A 17712-nucleotide genomic window follows, 5' to 3' on the forward strand; every position below is an offset into this window, starting at 1 on the left:
AGAACTGTTAATTTATTATTACTTTATAATATTGTTGCTGAACAATTAAACATGCTGGAAAAAAGTATGCTTTAAGGATGAGGATCAGTGTTAAATAAATCATGATTAAGCATTCCATGTATACATCCTGAATATATTACACCATACTATTATATACTATATTATTACAATACTTTATTATAGAAAGAGGAAACACTTCCTTGGCGATGCCTACTAAATAAACTAAACAAAAACATCTGTGTTGGATTATAAGGAATCTAGGGAACTAAACAAACTATTTTGTAATAAACGTCAATTTACATTTTTATGATTAATTACTTTATTTGGCCAGTGGCAAAACATCAAGAATGCTAATGCCTACAATCTCCATTCCTAGGCAAAACCAAAAATGTATTTAACTTGTTAGGATTCAGAGCAATTATGCCATGACCTTAATTGACTCATCGCTATGAGGCACTGCAATGACAGCATACATGACAATAGCCTATAACAGCATCATTTAACTTTCAGAAAATGAAATACTAAGACCTATCTTTCTACATAAAACTATGCAATTACAATGGCTATTTTTAATATTTGACTATACTTAATTTGCATAAGTAAAAGTTAACTTACTCAACATAATAGGTGCCATAGATGGGATCCTCGATTTTCTCCCAGCCATATGGAAGCTCTGAAAGAAATGGATTTGAAACCTTTTAAGTAAAATACCACTCTAGTAGACTATATTAGTTATAATTTAGTTACACATTTATTATAAACTACAAACTTTAATATTACAAAAACATAATTCTTAATATTATGATTATTCTACATAACACAGGGGAGTGTAACCCCAACATACACCCTGAAAACAATTATTAAGTGAAACCTAAATTACGTGAAGGTCAGCAGATCTATTTTTATAAGAATCAATGGAAACTTTTTGTACTTATCAAAAAGATATAATGAAACACTCTTCAATGGTATCTTTGACAAACCAAAAGCAAGCCAATAACAGTTTACATATATTTTAAATTTATTTTATCTGTCAATGATGATGATGATGTACAATGCTTCAAATTGGTTCTAAAACTATACTTTCATTTATAATTGACCTCTGCGTTTTAAAATCTGTTTATACATACATTATATTACATTATTATTACATACATTAATATTATTAATACATCAATTTGCTTTCATCTAGACATCTCCTGGACCCCCCACCACCACAACACTGACAAACACACAATCCAGATCAAATTTTAGAAAGCAAAATTGACATTTGGGACTTTGCAAGTTTTATGGTCCTTTTGTAGTTTTTAGTCTTAGTCTACGCCATTTTGGTACAGTTGTAAACTGTGCCACTATCAAACAAATAATGTTGAAAAATACTTTAGAAATCTTGTTCACAAAATAATACCAAAAAATCATAAATATGGAAGAGACACAGCAGTGTCTATTTATAATTAGGTGGTTGGAAAATCAGCGGTAAGGGTAGGGGGGTCATAGAGCATGTTATATACACCCTGTGTACTTTGGTGAAGGGACCTAGTACAGTGGTCTCTAACCTTTCAGACCTCACGGTTGACTAAATCCAAAGAATCCAGAGCACGCATGTGCGGGAAGTCATATGTCACTCAAAGGGGAAGAAACTTCCTCCAGAGAGACGTGATGATGCCAGAATCCACCCACTCTTCCATCGCAGGCTCAGACCTGCTTGCTAAATTAGGGGGGGGGGGAGGGAGACAGTAGTGCAGGGCTGTGGATGCAACAAAATTGGGAAAGGAGGTTGTTGTGTTCATAAGGGGGACAGAGCTGCGGACAACCAGTTGGTGACTGCTGACCTAGTATACCAGGTCTGTTTGACCTTGTACAATAATAGCCTTATTTACATACCATTTGTATTCAGATATCTCACTGACAAGTACTCTTTACCAATACCTTCAATGTATGACTCTTTAAAAACTTTTTAATTTTTTAGACTATTTTTTTATTATTAATAATATTATTATTACACAGTATTTATTTATTGCCATCATATTACACAGCGCTGTAGAATGTCCGTAGTCATGTCACTAGCTGTCCCTCAAAGGGGCTCACAATCTAATGTCCCTAACATTGTCTAATGTCAATATTACAGTCTAAGGTCAATTGTGGGGGGTAGCCAATTAACCTAACTGCATGTTTTTGGGATGTGGGAAGAAACTGGAGTACCCAGAGGAAAATTACGCAAACATGGGGAGAACCTACAAACTCCATGCAGATAGTGTCCTGGCTGAGATTCGAACCTGGGACCTAGTGCTGCACAGGCCAGAGTGCTAACCTCTGAGCCACCATGCTGCCCCAACTATCACTTGAAATAGGGTTAACTAGTAAAATGAAAGACACAGGTTTTTATTTTGCTTATTCGGATACACATCTTACTTTTATGTTCGAAAATGTGCTGCTGTTAAAACAGCTAACAGAGTCCTAAAACAGATTTCAGTTTTAGTATCCAAGGTTAATATATTTGTTCTATACACAAAAACAATGATATCAATTCAGTGCATAAAAGTAAGAAAAAGCCCTCTTAAAAAGAATAATCTATAGATTTTTAACAATGCGGGCCCTGGGCTGGATAAATCCTAAAAATTTCTGAGAAAAAACTGTAGGATTTTTTGCTCTATAAGTTTAATTAATGACAGTGTTTGGCTTTAAATAATTACAGATCATTAATTGTTATTTAAAACCCAGCCTGCTAATGGCTCTTACATTCAGAAAACTATCATGTCCTATGTCTGAACAGAAATTGCAAAGAATTACACAACTTCAATTTCTTCGATGTAGGCAATTCTAAATTTACTTTCTCAGACAATAATGACGCTATTTGTATATTATGTATAAAAAAGTAATATAATTCCATACAGCTGTTAGCTATTGGATACACCACGAATAACGTTTTGCTATTGAATTGCAGATTATATCAACTATAAATAATGCCTTTCATTTTCTGGTAATATTAAAATGTCAACTATCATTTATTAAAAGACAGGTACTATATATTGCCATGCCAGCTGATTAAACCACAGACCACAGACAAGCATCAGGCAATACAGGGGATGAATACTGATATGCTTTATAATATGAAATGCTAATTCTAGTTAAAACATACACTTTTTTTGGTGGAAATAATAAAATATTATAAATGTTTTAAAATTTTACTTAACCTGAAAACTGAAGTCATGATAAACTGGGTACTAGGTGGCACCATCCAGCACTCAAATAACCTATTACTTTCCCAGTAAAACAATTCAGTAACAATTTGCACAGCACAGGATTAAAAAAAAAAAACATTTATTATATTTTTTACAACTCTTAACTAAGGGCATTCCCACTGTGGAAATGTGGGAGATTTATCTCAAATGGTATTCATGTTGCCCTCTTGTGTGTTGGAGAACTCCTTGGGCTATATTTATCTGACATTCCCTCAAACATTCCTTGGTGTGATTGCTATGTTTGAAGGAATGTCAGATTCCAAGTTTTATAAATAGAGACCTATATGCATTTTCATTGCATTTTGCAGCATTTACTGTAGCACACTAAAGATGATTTGTAGCACCCCATTACAGGAATATTAGATCTCCGGAAATGTAGATCCTGGTTAGTGGAGCCAAGAGTAGATATTTACATGAAATAAAAAAGCACTGCAATTTTCTTCCCCTAGGACTTGTTTAAAGAGCTTGAGTACAATATCTCATATGGTCTAGTTATATTCCATGAATATTTTAAAGAAAGAGAAACATTTCATATTGCAATTTTGTTAAATTGACCACATAAATATGATTCAGAATGAACTGTGGTTTTTCCCACTGGCTGGGGCACAGGCGATTACATACCCAGAACTGTGAAATACCTACCTGGGAGCAGCAAAGTGGGGGCATTTAAACACACGTCACTAAAAAGGTAAGTATATTCCCTTTTCTTTTAGTAAATATACTTTGTATACAAGTGAACCCCGTGGTAAACTTGAATGGCCTGCAGGCAGGTACAAATACAAAAGGCCAAGCTCCTGATACAACTGCCAAATAGCACAGAGATCCCAACCAAGCCTTTGATTTTGTACTCAAAAATGTATTTTCCTGATCACTTGCTTCAAGATTTAAATTTGTAGCTGGATGTACTACAGATGATCTTTTTTAACTAAAAAAATTCACACTCAGTGAAGCTGCATCCATCATAGTTGCCTTTTTTTCAAATAATTAATTGTTTCGGTGCGATAGGCTGGTTGAATTTTAAATAATGGAGCTCAAGTAACAGCCACTTCTCTGAATTAATCTCATTAACATGACCAATATTGTACTCCATCAAATAACACATGCTTCAAATGAATCTCATAGAAAAGCAAAAGCAGCTATTCACCCTTAGTTGGCTTTTGAAAATGCTTAATCATTTCAAATTATTTCTTATCAAACTATTCACTGAAGTGTAACGGCAAGATTAGGTGAACTACATTTTAAAGGACAAAGCATGTCATTCAAATAATTTTACACTTTTCAGGGTGACTGCCAGAAAGCGAAACTGCCCTGTCAGAGATTCATTTATAATAATTTATATATTGAAAACTATAACCAAAAGCCAAGATGTCTGCTACCTGAGCCTCTGTCAGGTCTGCTTAACCACCAGCTAGAAGATCACTCAACACATTCTCCAAAAATGCTCAGACGACAAACATGATATAAACTGCTGCATGGTGAGGGATGATCAGTATAATGTGACCAAGCAGTAGTTCATATCGCATTTCAGATTCGTAAAGAAGGGTTCAAAGCTCTGTCCAGTTTTTATAGAGATTTGTGTCCCTATTGGCGAGTATTCTATTCACTTTATTTTATAAAATCCATCCAATGGAAGACAGACAAAAGCACACCATTTTAGTGAGTGAAGAAGGGTTGCTGTGTATGACAATTATGGATCCTGCTTTACTGTTTATGTGATAACTGCACCCCACATTTTCAATAGATGTCCGAGTGACACAAAAAAACTTTACAATAGGGTCACACACAAAAAAATTAAGTCTGTTGGTATATAGAGAAGTGGAAAAATGACTTGATTTTGGCACACAAACCAATTGTTTGAGGTTTTTTCATATTATTTGACAATTTAATTGCATTTTCCAATACGAAAAAATCTATACAGGACTTTACAGGCACCGCTATACATAACATGTATAACCTTATAATACAGTGCTATTAATGCATTTATCAAAAAACAATCGTTCTTGACACACTTCTCAACTTCTGATTCTTCAGAAGAACTTTTTGATGGAAAAATGTTTATCACAACTATAAACAATTTGAATGACTCATTTAGACACATTGGGCCTGATTTAAAAAAAAACTCTCCAAGGCTGAATCAATGAAGCTGGATGATCCAGCAAACCTGTAATGGACCTAGTCCAGGATTGAAAACATTTGCTAACAAATAGCAAATTACTTCTAAGAAATCCATTCCAGGCTTGATGTAATTATACTTTATTACCTGGACACAATTTGTGTTCTATAAGAGGTAGAAACATAACAATAAACCAATGTGGTATGCTGCAGTGTGCATACATGGAATAAGGAGTATGTGGATAGGAAGGTATGGCAGTCACAGAGAGATGAGCTCATCAGTCTTCCACTTCTCCTTAACTGTACAATCACAGGCTGTAGCCAGAGACAAGCTGTAATAGATAACTGCAGTAAAGGTGCAGGTGCTCAGTAAATCTCAGGAATGAATGAGTGGATATGAAAAACAGCTCTTATGTATTATGTATTTCATCTATGTATTTAGCTGATTGCTTGGAGTTCAGCTTTAAGTGAAATAAACAAAATCCCCTTTAATGATGTAAAATGACTTGCTGTCCAAGTACTGCTTTGCACTACTCATTTATACAAGAACAAAATGAAATATTACTTTGAGAGTGCTCAAACAAAGCTAGAACGGCATTAAATGAGTATGTATAAAAGCTTCTGCAGCCATCTGATGACAAGATATACATACGTGTTTGGGAGTTAATTTTTGCTTCATTTGATTTGTTATGCCATCTGCCAAAATTTTTTATTTCAATACACGTCTGTAATGACAGTAGCAGGAAGAAACCGTGCATCTGCTCTTTACTTGGTATACAAATGACATATTTTGTTTGCATGCTTATGAAGACTTTGCAAATTTACTGCCCACTTAATATGACAATTTGCCAGTGATAAAAAAGAGGATTTGGTTATGTGAGAATTTTCTAATTTAAGTTATTCTGAGTAAGTGTCAGATTCTCCCTGTTTTATGACATAACTTCTGCTGTAACAGCTCAGCAGAGAATCACCATATGCATTTTCTGCTACAGTCACTAATGAAATACCTAGCTCATTATCTGTTCAATATTTATACATTACAAAGCACCCAACATCTGCTTCAACTTGTTTTATTATTTGAAACATGTGTCCTGTGCAATAGTACAGTATTGTTGCTGTGATGCGCTAATGCACAGAACAGTAAAGTAACAATTTCATCTTATAAAATATGCAGGCCACAGTACAAGAACTCAAACAGAGCTATTAGAATTTGGAGGGAGTTAGGAAGAAAATTACATAGGCAATTAGAATGCAGAATTGTAATTACAAACAATAGGAACACCTAGGGGTATATTCACACCATACGTGTATGCATACACAATTTAAGAATGATTAGTGAAGTGTAACTATGGTCATAATAGAAAATGACTTATATGAAGCTGTATAGAATGAACACATCAGTCACACAAGTTACAGGTTTACTTGATCCTGCCTGCCTGTTACTTTTAAGCTTTCTTTTAATAGACAAAGCTTTCTGGTAAAAGTGTCAAAATTTTGAAGCGAACCATTCAATACTGACCAGATGTGTTCCTCATAGTTGGCTTTTGACCGCCATTGATACTGTCAGCTAAAATATGTCAGTCACATGGAGTCTTTACATACAGGCATTGGAAAAGGTAAGTGCTCTCCCTGAAAACTGGGTACAGGCAAAAATGATAGATTTTTATTAAAACCCTAAGTATCTAAGCCCTTAGAATAATAAAAAAAAATAACATCAATGTAATTACATACTCTGGAAAAAGTAAGCACACCTTACTCACACCCCACTGAAATAGAAGTAGACACCCAAATAATCAAACATCCCATCTTTTTCAGAACCTTGACCCAGTTTACAAACGTCTGCCTCTACACACTTTTGTCCAAATACTTGGTATGTCACATTAGGACATTCTATTTCGTATTTTATTATCATTATACATATTTTCTACAAAATATGTAGCCGCAACAGATTACATATACAATAGCATATACAATTACATATACAATAGCATACATATACATAGCACTGATACAAACAATGACACAAAAGAGCTTACAATCTAAGAATATTGGTGGGAATGGGCCAAAATTTAATTCCACAAATTATTAGAGTCATGTGTGTCAATCTACTTACCAATAACATTACCATTCTCTACTCAACTGTTTGACCCAGGCCTGGGTTAAGCCAAAACTGGTGTGGTGGTCAGATAGTGCCCATGGGCTGGCCCCTCAACCTTCTACTCCTTACATTTCTTTTTACTTACCATTTTCCTCTTTTCCATTATTCAAGAACACAACATATTGGGTCTGACATGCTTTGACTCTTGACAGCCTTCACAAAGACACTTTACTTGTTCCCCATTAGCATTCTTTCTACTACTGTAATCAGTAAGAGTTTTCTACTGTGCCTTTGTACGGGTGTGCTTTTTTACGTTTAATCCCTATTGACAGACCATTTTTCAGTCATCTTCAGATTGACCATTGTGATATTATTAGATAGTCTGAAATGATTGATGCTACCCTCTTAGTTCTGTAATTAAAATTCAATTAAAAATGAATGAGACAGGAGATGAATCCATAGATATATGTTGTAAGCTACTGCACAGATGCAGATGGTGCTCAGAAGATTGGCAGCTGGATAAAAACAAAGCCCCGAGGTCACAGTTGCAAGTAAAATTATGCACTTAGGATCTAGGGCTGGGTTGGTGACTAGGCTAGGACAGTGCATCATGTGCGGTGGGATGAGTATATTTTGTTTAAAAGTGTATATATAGCAATACTTTTTTTCCCAATACTCTCCAATGCTCCAATACTATGTGTTACTGAAATGGAACAAGAACGCAGATCAGAGAAAATTCAGAACTCTTTGTCAGAATTCTTGCTGTTTTTTGTACACAGTAATGACATATATGTTAATATGTCCACACAGTTTCCCTGTACCTAGTCACACTGCAACGTAGATATGAACCAGCTCCAAAAGAGAAGTATGGTGTTTGTACACCATTTTCATGCAAAGTGCTATCTTCATATTGTTTCAGGGTTAGAAAGTCAGAATGAGAATGCAGAAGAGTTTATAAATGGCATCTTTTTTTCATGAAAGGTTTCCTTCCATTTTTAACTTTTACATTTTATTTCCTAATGAAAAACGTATCACATTTTCATTTCTAATTAATTAATCCAATTTTAATTCTTGGAGAATATATTAGCACAATCAATCTGACAGCTGAAGGAAGCAGAACCCTTTTAAACGAAAATCAAACTCTGAATATGCATTGGGGCATTATATATTTATTAATGGGAAATGGAAGATGATTTCGCTTAGTTGCAGATTATTTATCTGGTAAAATTTTGATATTGTAATTTATCTTAAACGCAACTCATTTGCAGATATTTGTTCACAGATAAATATTTTTAAAAGATTTTTCAGTGTGTGTATATGTTATAAAGCTAAAGCATTTATTCTTCGGGTTAACTAACATTTGAACTCCAATACCCCTTAAGGCCTCAATGTCTCTCCTCCTTACTATTATGGGAACCATTGTCTCCTTTTTTTGGGAAGATAGCTAATGTGCCAACTTTACATAAGCAATAATAGTAAAACAGTAAAGGTTCAATCAACAGTATGCCCTTTAACCGCCTTTCATTTAATGAAACTCTTACTGGAAGTTCTAACTGGAGGAAGCAAAACCCTACCTCTACCAAAGTCTTCATACAAGTGTAAAACAAAGCATGTAAAGGGGGATAAAAATCAGCTGCAAGATCATGAGCAAAGCTGGTATTTCTTAAAACATAACTTGTAAATGGGTACGACACAGATAATTTCAGAACTATAAAATTTGCCATTTGTAGGTTTTGAATGTAGAAACTTCACTTTATTTTCTATTCTGTTAATACCAGGACCACGACTTTTAGCCCCCTGTTCAGGGAGTATTCTCCAAATTTTTATAAAAAAGCAATTAGGGCTTGGTGATTCCACTAGGTTTGTAGGAATATATGAAAAGCTTCACTCAGCACTGTTTGTTGTTTGTGTTATTAAAATACATGGAAAGTAAAATTCCCTAGGTGAAGTTAGATACATCAATGAAAAAATGAAGCGTTTTCCTGTTCTATCCAAAACTAAAAATGGAACCCAACCACATACCAAAAGACATGACTAGTTATCATAAATGATAAGGGACAATGTCTTTTTTAGGAAGTCTTCAAATGTTGATTATAGCTGCAATGAAATGCATACTCTAGAAAATCCCCCTACTCCAGCCATATGCTCCTTTTCAGAATATTTAATGCAGTGTTGCTCTGTCTACCATAGCAAGTAATTAAATCCTATTAGTTACCAATTAATGGAAACAATGTGCATCAACAGATGGAGCTGAATATCATTAGAATCTTCCAGAAATTAGTGAAGTACTATCCTCTCACATACAACCTCTTAGATTTCTGAAACCTTTTGCTGCTCCTGTGTCAAGCAATGACTGCTTCCATTTTGTAAGTGGCATGGTTGGTTGGTACCATACCCAATGCACAGGAAGAGCATTATCACTGGTAATGTACAATATTTGTTCAATGCTAAATTATAGTTTGGAGACAACTGACTTACTTTATGTAGGGAATTTTCAGACAACAGGTAGTCATAGAGAATAAGAAAAAATATAATTATCAGCATATAAAAATAACAATGTTGTCATTACAAACAAAAATATAACAGGGAAAAAAGATATAAAGGTAGGGAACAAAATGAAGGGACCTACATCTGGATAAATGTGTCTAAAACTAATATAGGGGACTGGTAAGAGTATGGACCCAATAAAGAGGTATTCAGTTATGAGACGGTAGTCTAGCTAAAAATGCTGTAGCGTTAGAGTTAGAGAAGTGTAGCCATATCATCCAACGTGAAATAAAGGTTTTAAAGTGATCATCTCAGCCATGAGTTCTACCATGAGTTCTCATAATTTCATTGACCTTATGAATCTAAAATGAAAGTGGAGGAAAGTGTTTGTCTTTCAATAAAGATACTGTATATCATTTGCCTGGCAGTTACTAGCAAGTAGTGCCAGAGGACACCAAAGATCCTGGTTAGTGTTGGTCGAATAGCTCACTATTCGATTCAACAGCTATTCGGCCGAATATAGCAAAAAAATTCGGGTGGTCGAATTCGAATCCCATTAAAGTCAATGGGAGAAAAATTCGGGTTTGTTTCAGCACTGTGTAGAGTTTCTACAGCCTCCAAACAGATGTAAAAAGATACATTAGAAAAGGATTCATAAAAAGATACATTGTAAAGAGATACTTTGTAAAAGGATACATAAAAAGATACATTATAAAAAGATACATAACACTATTCCATACCCCTGTGCTTCACATGAAGAATAAAGAGCACCTGTCAAATCAATTTTAGGCTAAAGCTAGGTACACACTTCCAATAATTATTGTTAGAAAATGAACGATTGTGACCGATCAACGATTATACACGATTATACTTGAACAATCATATTGTGCACAATTCTGTACATGCTGTAACAATATGATTGTTCATATATAATCCACCAACAGCGTCCACACACTAGATACAACCGCTTGAACGATGCAGGGAGGGACGTATTGGCTCCAGGATCAGGGGAGCAGAGCTGTCAGCATAAAGCTCCGCTGATTGCTCTGCTCCCTGAGTTGCTGAGGAAGGGGAAATCCTGATCAGGATTTCCCTTTCCTCAGGGAGCAGAGCAATCAGCGGAGCTTTATGCTGACAGCTCTGCTCCCCTGATCCTGGAGCCAATACGAGGGCAATAGAGGTTGAATAGAATTACTGTGTCCATTCATACCTCTACTGCTCTGTGATTGGTCTATTTCTCAGCCAATCACAGAGCAGTAGAGGTATGAATGGACATAGTATTTCCATTCATTGCCCTCCTATTGCCTGCGGTTACAGCTAATTGAAGGCACCTGCTTTCAATTAACTGTGACCGCACAGTTCCCACCGTCCAGGAATCCCACAATGACATTATGATTCATAATGTCATTGTAGGATAACCTGTAAAAAATAAAAAAACAAGTTTAAAATAAAAAACAAAAACAAAATAAATAATTTAAAAAAAATTTTCCTCCCGAATTTTTGCTGTCGAATGCAGCAAAATTCGGTTCGGGTATACCCGAATTCGAACAGCCATTTTCGGGTCAAATATAGGGACAACCCGAATTCGAACATCAACACTAATCCTGGTAACATTGAAAGCAATGCTGTTTCAGGTGTGGGTTTGGGAAGAGGCGGGGGAGCAAATGGCAAAAATATTTTGAAATATTTGTTCCATAATTGCACAAACAAAATCCATTTTGATCCTGCCCCATATCACTATTAATAACACTTTCTGCCCTAGGATGACCATTGCTCCTCCAGAGATACAGTACAGTGAGGGAGCATTGTCACCTTGAGGCAGGAAAACTGTTACAAAAATCTAATAAAACCAGCTCATATAAGGACTAGTAAGCTGTAATATATATCATATTTGTTCTGGTTTAGATATACAGTAACACATCTGTGCTCTGGCTTCTGACAAAGCCGGGTAATCTCTGCGACATCAAAAAACTAAACAAACCACAAATCAAATAATGTAAAAAGTGCAATATTGGTGAGAAGGGTATTCATTTTTTAAAGCTGACAAAATAATTATTTTTCCAGCTGCCAAGTACCCAAAAAAAAAACACTTTTGACCTGATTTATTAAAGCTCTCCAAGACTGGAGAGAATACACTTTCATCAGTGAACATGGGCAATCCTGACCTGAAATGGATCTGGTCCAGGATTGAAAACATTTGCTAATAAATAGCAAATTACTTTTAGGATTAAATTTCTAAAAGAATGGAAGAAATTAATTCCAGGGTTGCCGGATCACCTAGGTTCACTGATAAAATTGTATATTCTCCAGTTTTGGAGAGCTTTAATAAATCAGGCCCAATGGAGTGATTTGATAGCTAATTTGATAATTGTAGTTATCGTTCGTTTATCTGGTTTTGGATAATCTTATTTCAAACCTGCAGGGAATATGTTTATGCTGAATGTATATCATTTTCTAAGGAAACCTTTGCTGGAAAGCTCTAGCTAGGGCTCCTTTGTTAGGCTGGTAGAGGTGTACACCATTTACATTGGGAATGATTTATTAAAGCTCTCCAAGGCTGGAGAGGATATAGTTTCATCAGTGAAGCTGGTTGATCCAGAAAAACTGGAATGGATCTGGTCCAGGATTAAAAACATTTGCTAAAATAACAACTGACTATCAAATATCGCACTGATCCTATAAAATGCTAATTTTAGAATTGTACGATGTTAAACTGTGGTCAGATATACCCAAAAAAGAAAACATATTTGGTAAATAAATAATATTTTATTACTGAACTTTTGCTGAACTACCAAATGAATATTAATCAGAGCATCATATTGAACGCTGGATGATTGCCAATTAAAATATGTTAGCAGGCATTACATCTGCAATTTGTTGACATTCTGTGGCTTAGTAGTTATATTTTGCATACATTTATGTGTGTATCTAAAAGTAGTTCACTGGTTAACTACTTTACTGCCGAGTACTATTTAAAAATGGAGTGCTGGGAGCAAATCTGAACAGCAGAGACATTTTCAAATTTCTCTCGGCTGTGGCCGAGACAAAAATGTGTTTGTGTACCCAGTGAAGAGCTGGCTGCAGGATTTGAAGAAGTTGTCAGATCACTACTCACTGTAGCTCTCCCACCTGGTCACTACTGCCGCCATGTGCTGGGCTTTTCTGCCCTCTCTGGGTGCCATGAGTTTTCATGATAAAGAGTGGAGAAAAGATGCAGCAAACATCCCCACACCAATCTCACTTGGAGACTATGACCTGGAAGGACTCAGCTCGGAGCATCTTTGAGTTTGGAATTGCTCAGCCAATGTGGCCAGTGAAGAAGCCGAAAGAACAGAACGCCTTTGCCTATACAACATCAATAAGGCAGAGGGGACACAAGCAAGAAAAAGGTCTTTGGATGTCTCCTTAGGGAGGACCTGTCACAATGCTATTATATAGGGGGCCTATATACAAAAAAAGATTAATTCAAGTATGATATTTTTCAAGGTTCCTTGTACTGATTTACATACACATACAAAAGCAAACATGACCATTGGATGTACACACATATGAAAATATGATTGTACAAATATAAGGTATCATCGAGCATGATGGAGAGCAATAATGCTAGTACCATCATAAACAATAGCACAATAAAGGTGTGACATATACAATTTCAACTACCACCATCCAATTCTAAAGAAACTTTTTTTTTCAAAAAACAGATAGCATTTTAGGTAATATTCAGCCTTACCATCAGTCTTGCACAGTGGTATAGGCTCCTCTCCTGTACTGAAACTGCCTACTCTGATGTCATTGCACACTATAAACCTATTGCAGTGTACACTGGAAGCTTAGCAAGTCATAGCTCATCTTGCTTTCTGACTAATGGGCATCCAGCATCATTTAGCAATTTATTTCCATCATGAAAACTGCCATAGAATCTTGTTTTCAGGAAGCTATGTACAGTGCCCTGCCACCCCCCTACCATCAGCCTGATATACAGAGACTTAGTAATGATGTCACTGCATCTAAAAAAAGGCATGTAATGAAAATCTAAAGGTTTAATCTCAAAGCATTTTAATGAGGGAGAATTAGGAACCAGGAAAAATTTTAGCAGATAAAAGTTCACCTTTACCAACGTCACTGCCAATAACAAGCAATAAATACATATCAGCTCATACACTCAGACGATGTGTTCACAAATAAAGATATGACGGGTGTTCTGTAAACATAGCCGGTCTGTAAACTAGGACATATAACATAGGGGAATGATAGTTTTACTCAAAATTAATCACCTTTCAAAAGTCACATTTGATTTGCTTTCAGTTTTGTCAATACCTTGGTGATCTGTGATTAATCATAGCTAGGGCAAAGTGATGTGCGCTTCTCATAAGTCTCCAGGGAGATTATCAAACACCACCATGAATAGCTGTCATCCTGTACTATTTGATGTGTTATCAGTGTACACCTAAAGGTACTTGCACACAGAGGAGAAAGTTCTGAACTGGCTGTTTTAATCATTGGTCAAAAATACAAGAGGTTAAAATGATATTGTCCAGTTTTTCCTTTAATATCACTGCAAAATCCCAAAATATTAGGAAGGTCTTTGTTCATATACATTATATACTACCCTAGTCTGACAACAAACAATAAATAATACCACAAATATTAGGTTTAACTGACGGTAAGGATGTCTTCCTTGTGGCAGGATTTCATTAGCATGTGTTTGTATGCATGTATATAATCCTAGAACTGTGCAAAACTGCTAGAATTATCTATATTCATCAGTCACTCATGTATTATGATGCCTTATATGACCTTAAAGTCTGTATTTTGGAGTTTGCCCATGTTTGGGTTTCTTCCAGGTACTCCAGTTTCCTACCACATTCCAAATACATGCAGTTAGGTTATTTACCTTTCTCCCCAAAATTGTCCTTAGACTTTATTAAAGACATATGACTATGGTAGGGACATCAGATTGCGAGTCCCTTTGATGGACAGCTAGTGACATGACTATGGACTTTGTTAAGCACTGCTTAATATGTCCGCTCTATATTCATTCTACTTAATAAGAATTTTGAATAAGAATGTTGAAGAGAGAATGTTAAAAGATAAAACGTGGCAAGAATATGGACATACAATTTAGGCCTCTTTCAGACTTGCATTAAATCGCAGTGGTTTAGTGCATGCTCAACTCTGCTACCATTCAACCTAGGAATCTTGTGCTATTTTTTGCATGCATTTTCAGAAAAAGCCATACCGCCATTGCAAAAACACAGAAAGATCAAAATATTACCAGATCAAACTTCAGCTTTAGGTTCAGTTCACATCTATGTAGCTGAATATGCATTGTACAATGTGATTCAGAAAGAAAGCCCTTTGACCTTTGCTTGCCTACAATCCCACTGCCAACCATTGTAGTGTATTTGTGCATGTGGTAATAAAGAACCACTACTCATCCGCTGGATATGGCTGATTGGGAACCTTTTACAATTGATGGAACCACAGTGGACCAACAAGTGTCACTTGGGTTACGTTAGCGACACCATGTAGACTAATACCATCATTGAACAAATCTATGCCAGTAGTAGGATACACAATAAAAAGAAATTTAAATGTGCATCGCAGTTCAAACAATTTACCACACATATTTTTTATCTATTCATGTATGGCTGCCTTCCTAATAAAAACAACATTCCTAAGCAGCATTGATCTCTTTCATTGCATTGTGGGAGAGAAGTAAAAAAAAAAAATAAAACGTATTTGCAATGGCACTTTGATCATTGGGCTAAAGTGTGTTTATCAGACAAACATTTCATTTTTCCACATTCTGTTGAAAATTATGTATTCATCACCTTCAGTACTAGCTCCATTGACTGCTTTAGGCTGACCTTTCCTGTCACACTCTAGTCACAGAACAGAAAACCCCTTTGTTGTGGCTTTATCTGGACTGGGAACATGCACATCACAAAGACGCTCTGTATCTCTGTCTAGCTGTAATGTCATTGTAGCTCAGGCACCTGCAGATACCCTCAATGCTCTTTGCTGACAACAGTGAATACATTAATGCACAGGCCATGAAAATTAAATCCTCCCAAAAATGCTTTCATGTTCTGCTCCCGACTGCCAGGATTTTATAAGCCGAAAGGGTAAATTATCTCCTTATGGATAATGATCTAACGAATTAACACTTGAGACTGCGATCATTCATCAAAATTAACTTTGCATGTAATGCTGATGTTGTGTAGTAAATTCACAAATGTTTACAGCTTGGTTGTCTCCATATTTACTAAGTGTTATAAATGTGAATTCATTTAAAGGCTTGGCACTGTTTAAGTTATACCCTGCTTTATTTATACAATAAAAGCAGAAAAACAGTAATGAAATATACATATAATTTATAGCAATTTATGAAAGCAAAAAGCTTGTATAACCTTATATAATAAATACTGGTAATGTAAACAGTATCTATACCTTTTATATGAATGGTGGTTGCTAAATATTTTTACACACTTTTCATTTATGTGTTGATTTAGGACCTTGGTACACTTTTTTGTTCCTTTCTGATTTTTTGATTTTGGGAGTTAAGTTATTCTGTATTAAAACAGATCATTTATGTTGGAACAGGCTGGCAGCATAGCTCATTGTGGCACCTGCAGCATTTTTGAGTGATATGATTTGTGCATTATGGTGTGTGTGTGCGCTTCGTTGTACCATTTTAAATGAATGCACTGCAATATTCATAGTTAAACATATAACACTGCAATGTTTAAGTTTGAACCTAGCCTTGTTGGTCAACCCTAAACACATCATATTCAAAAGTATAAAGCAGATTTGGTGATGATTGTGGGAAGGAGGAATCTTATCACATACTGCTCACTAGGGTTAAACAGAGGATCAAGCAGCACACTGGCAAAATGATAGATAGACTTTCTTTAAACTATTCACTACTGGCTGCTAAAAAGTTTGACTGCACAATCCATCTGTGGGAAAAAAAACACAATACCCTCTTTTTTTTTACAGAGGAGGATGTTATGTCATATCTTGTTCAAAACGAGAGCTGTAAATGTTTGGTTTCAGCCATTTCACCTGCCACTGCAGTCTTCCTAGTTTGTTACACAGCAATTAGAAGCCTATTCTCTCTAAATACATCAAAGAAACAATCTCCTTGTGAATCTGAAACACTTAACCTTCATGAAACTAATCTGTTTCGCCCTTTTAGGTACTTCTTTTTTTAATTTTATTTAGAATTCTAAACCTATAAGTAATAATGGTGATTATATATATATATATATATATATATATATATATATATATAAACAAAGGGGGAAATTTCATAGTCTAACATTATCACAACAGTCTGACTGCACATACAATCTTGCTGGCAACGGGACCCTGGAAAAATTACTGTACATGGCTCAATACAAACGTTTGACTTCCTTTGGTGTTTATAAGTGCAATAATTTAAAGTTTTTACCAATATTAAAGCTGTTAAATATTAACATGCGCTTTGGTGCGCTTGTACAGGTGTTCCTTTTCTTGTACTTCCACTTTAAAGTCTAACATATATGTGATAACGCAGCCCAAAAACTTGTTAGGTTAAAGTAGTACGTATGACAATTTAGAACTGTTTTCATACCTCAGTAGCACTAAGATTAAGGTTCTCCGGGGGGTGGGGGGGGAGTACTTGTGTGTTTTTTCAGGGCAACTTGAAATGGGCAAATGTATTAAGGTATTTTAAGATGGGTGAATGTACTTTAATGTGCTTGGAAAAGTTTGAAGCATTCCTGGATG

At 35.5% G+C, this 17712-nt stretch overlaps 1 protein-coding gene across 8 annotated transcripts in view; it reads right to left on the reverse strand.

Moving 5' to 3' along the window:
* Positions 1-17712, reverse strand: part of MAGI2 (membrane associated guanylate kinase, WW and PDZ domain containing 2) — a 394804-nt gene that overhangs the window by 85673 nt on the left and 291419 nt on the right. For all 8 annotated transcript variants that reach the window (XR_011919492.1, XM_072401735.1, XM_072401731.1 and 5 more), the window contains one exon: positions 616-673. Coding sequence is in view for 7 of the 8 variants with exons in the window: in XM_072401735.1 (XP_072257836.1) it covers positions 616-673 (58 nt within the window). In the remaining variant the exon portion in view is untranslated. The remainder of the gene's footprint in view (positions 1-615; positions 674-17712) is intronic.

Source organism: Pyxicephalus adspersus, chromosome 2 (genome assembly GCF_032062135.1).
Source record: "Pyxicephalus adspersus chromosome 2, UCB_Pads_2.0, whole genome shotgun sequence".
Classification (NCBI taxonomy): Eukaryota; Metazoa; Chordata; class Amphibia; order Anura; family Pyxicephalidae; genus Pyxicephalus; species Pyxicephalus adspersus.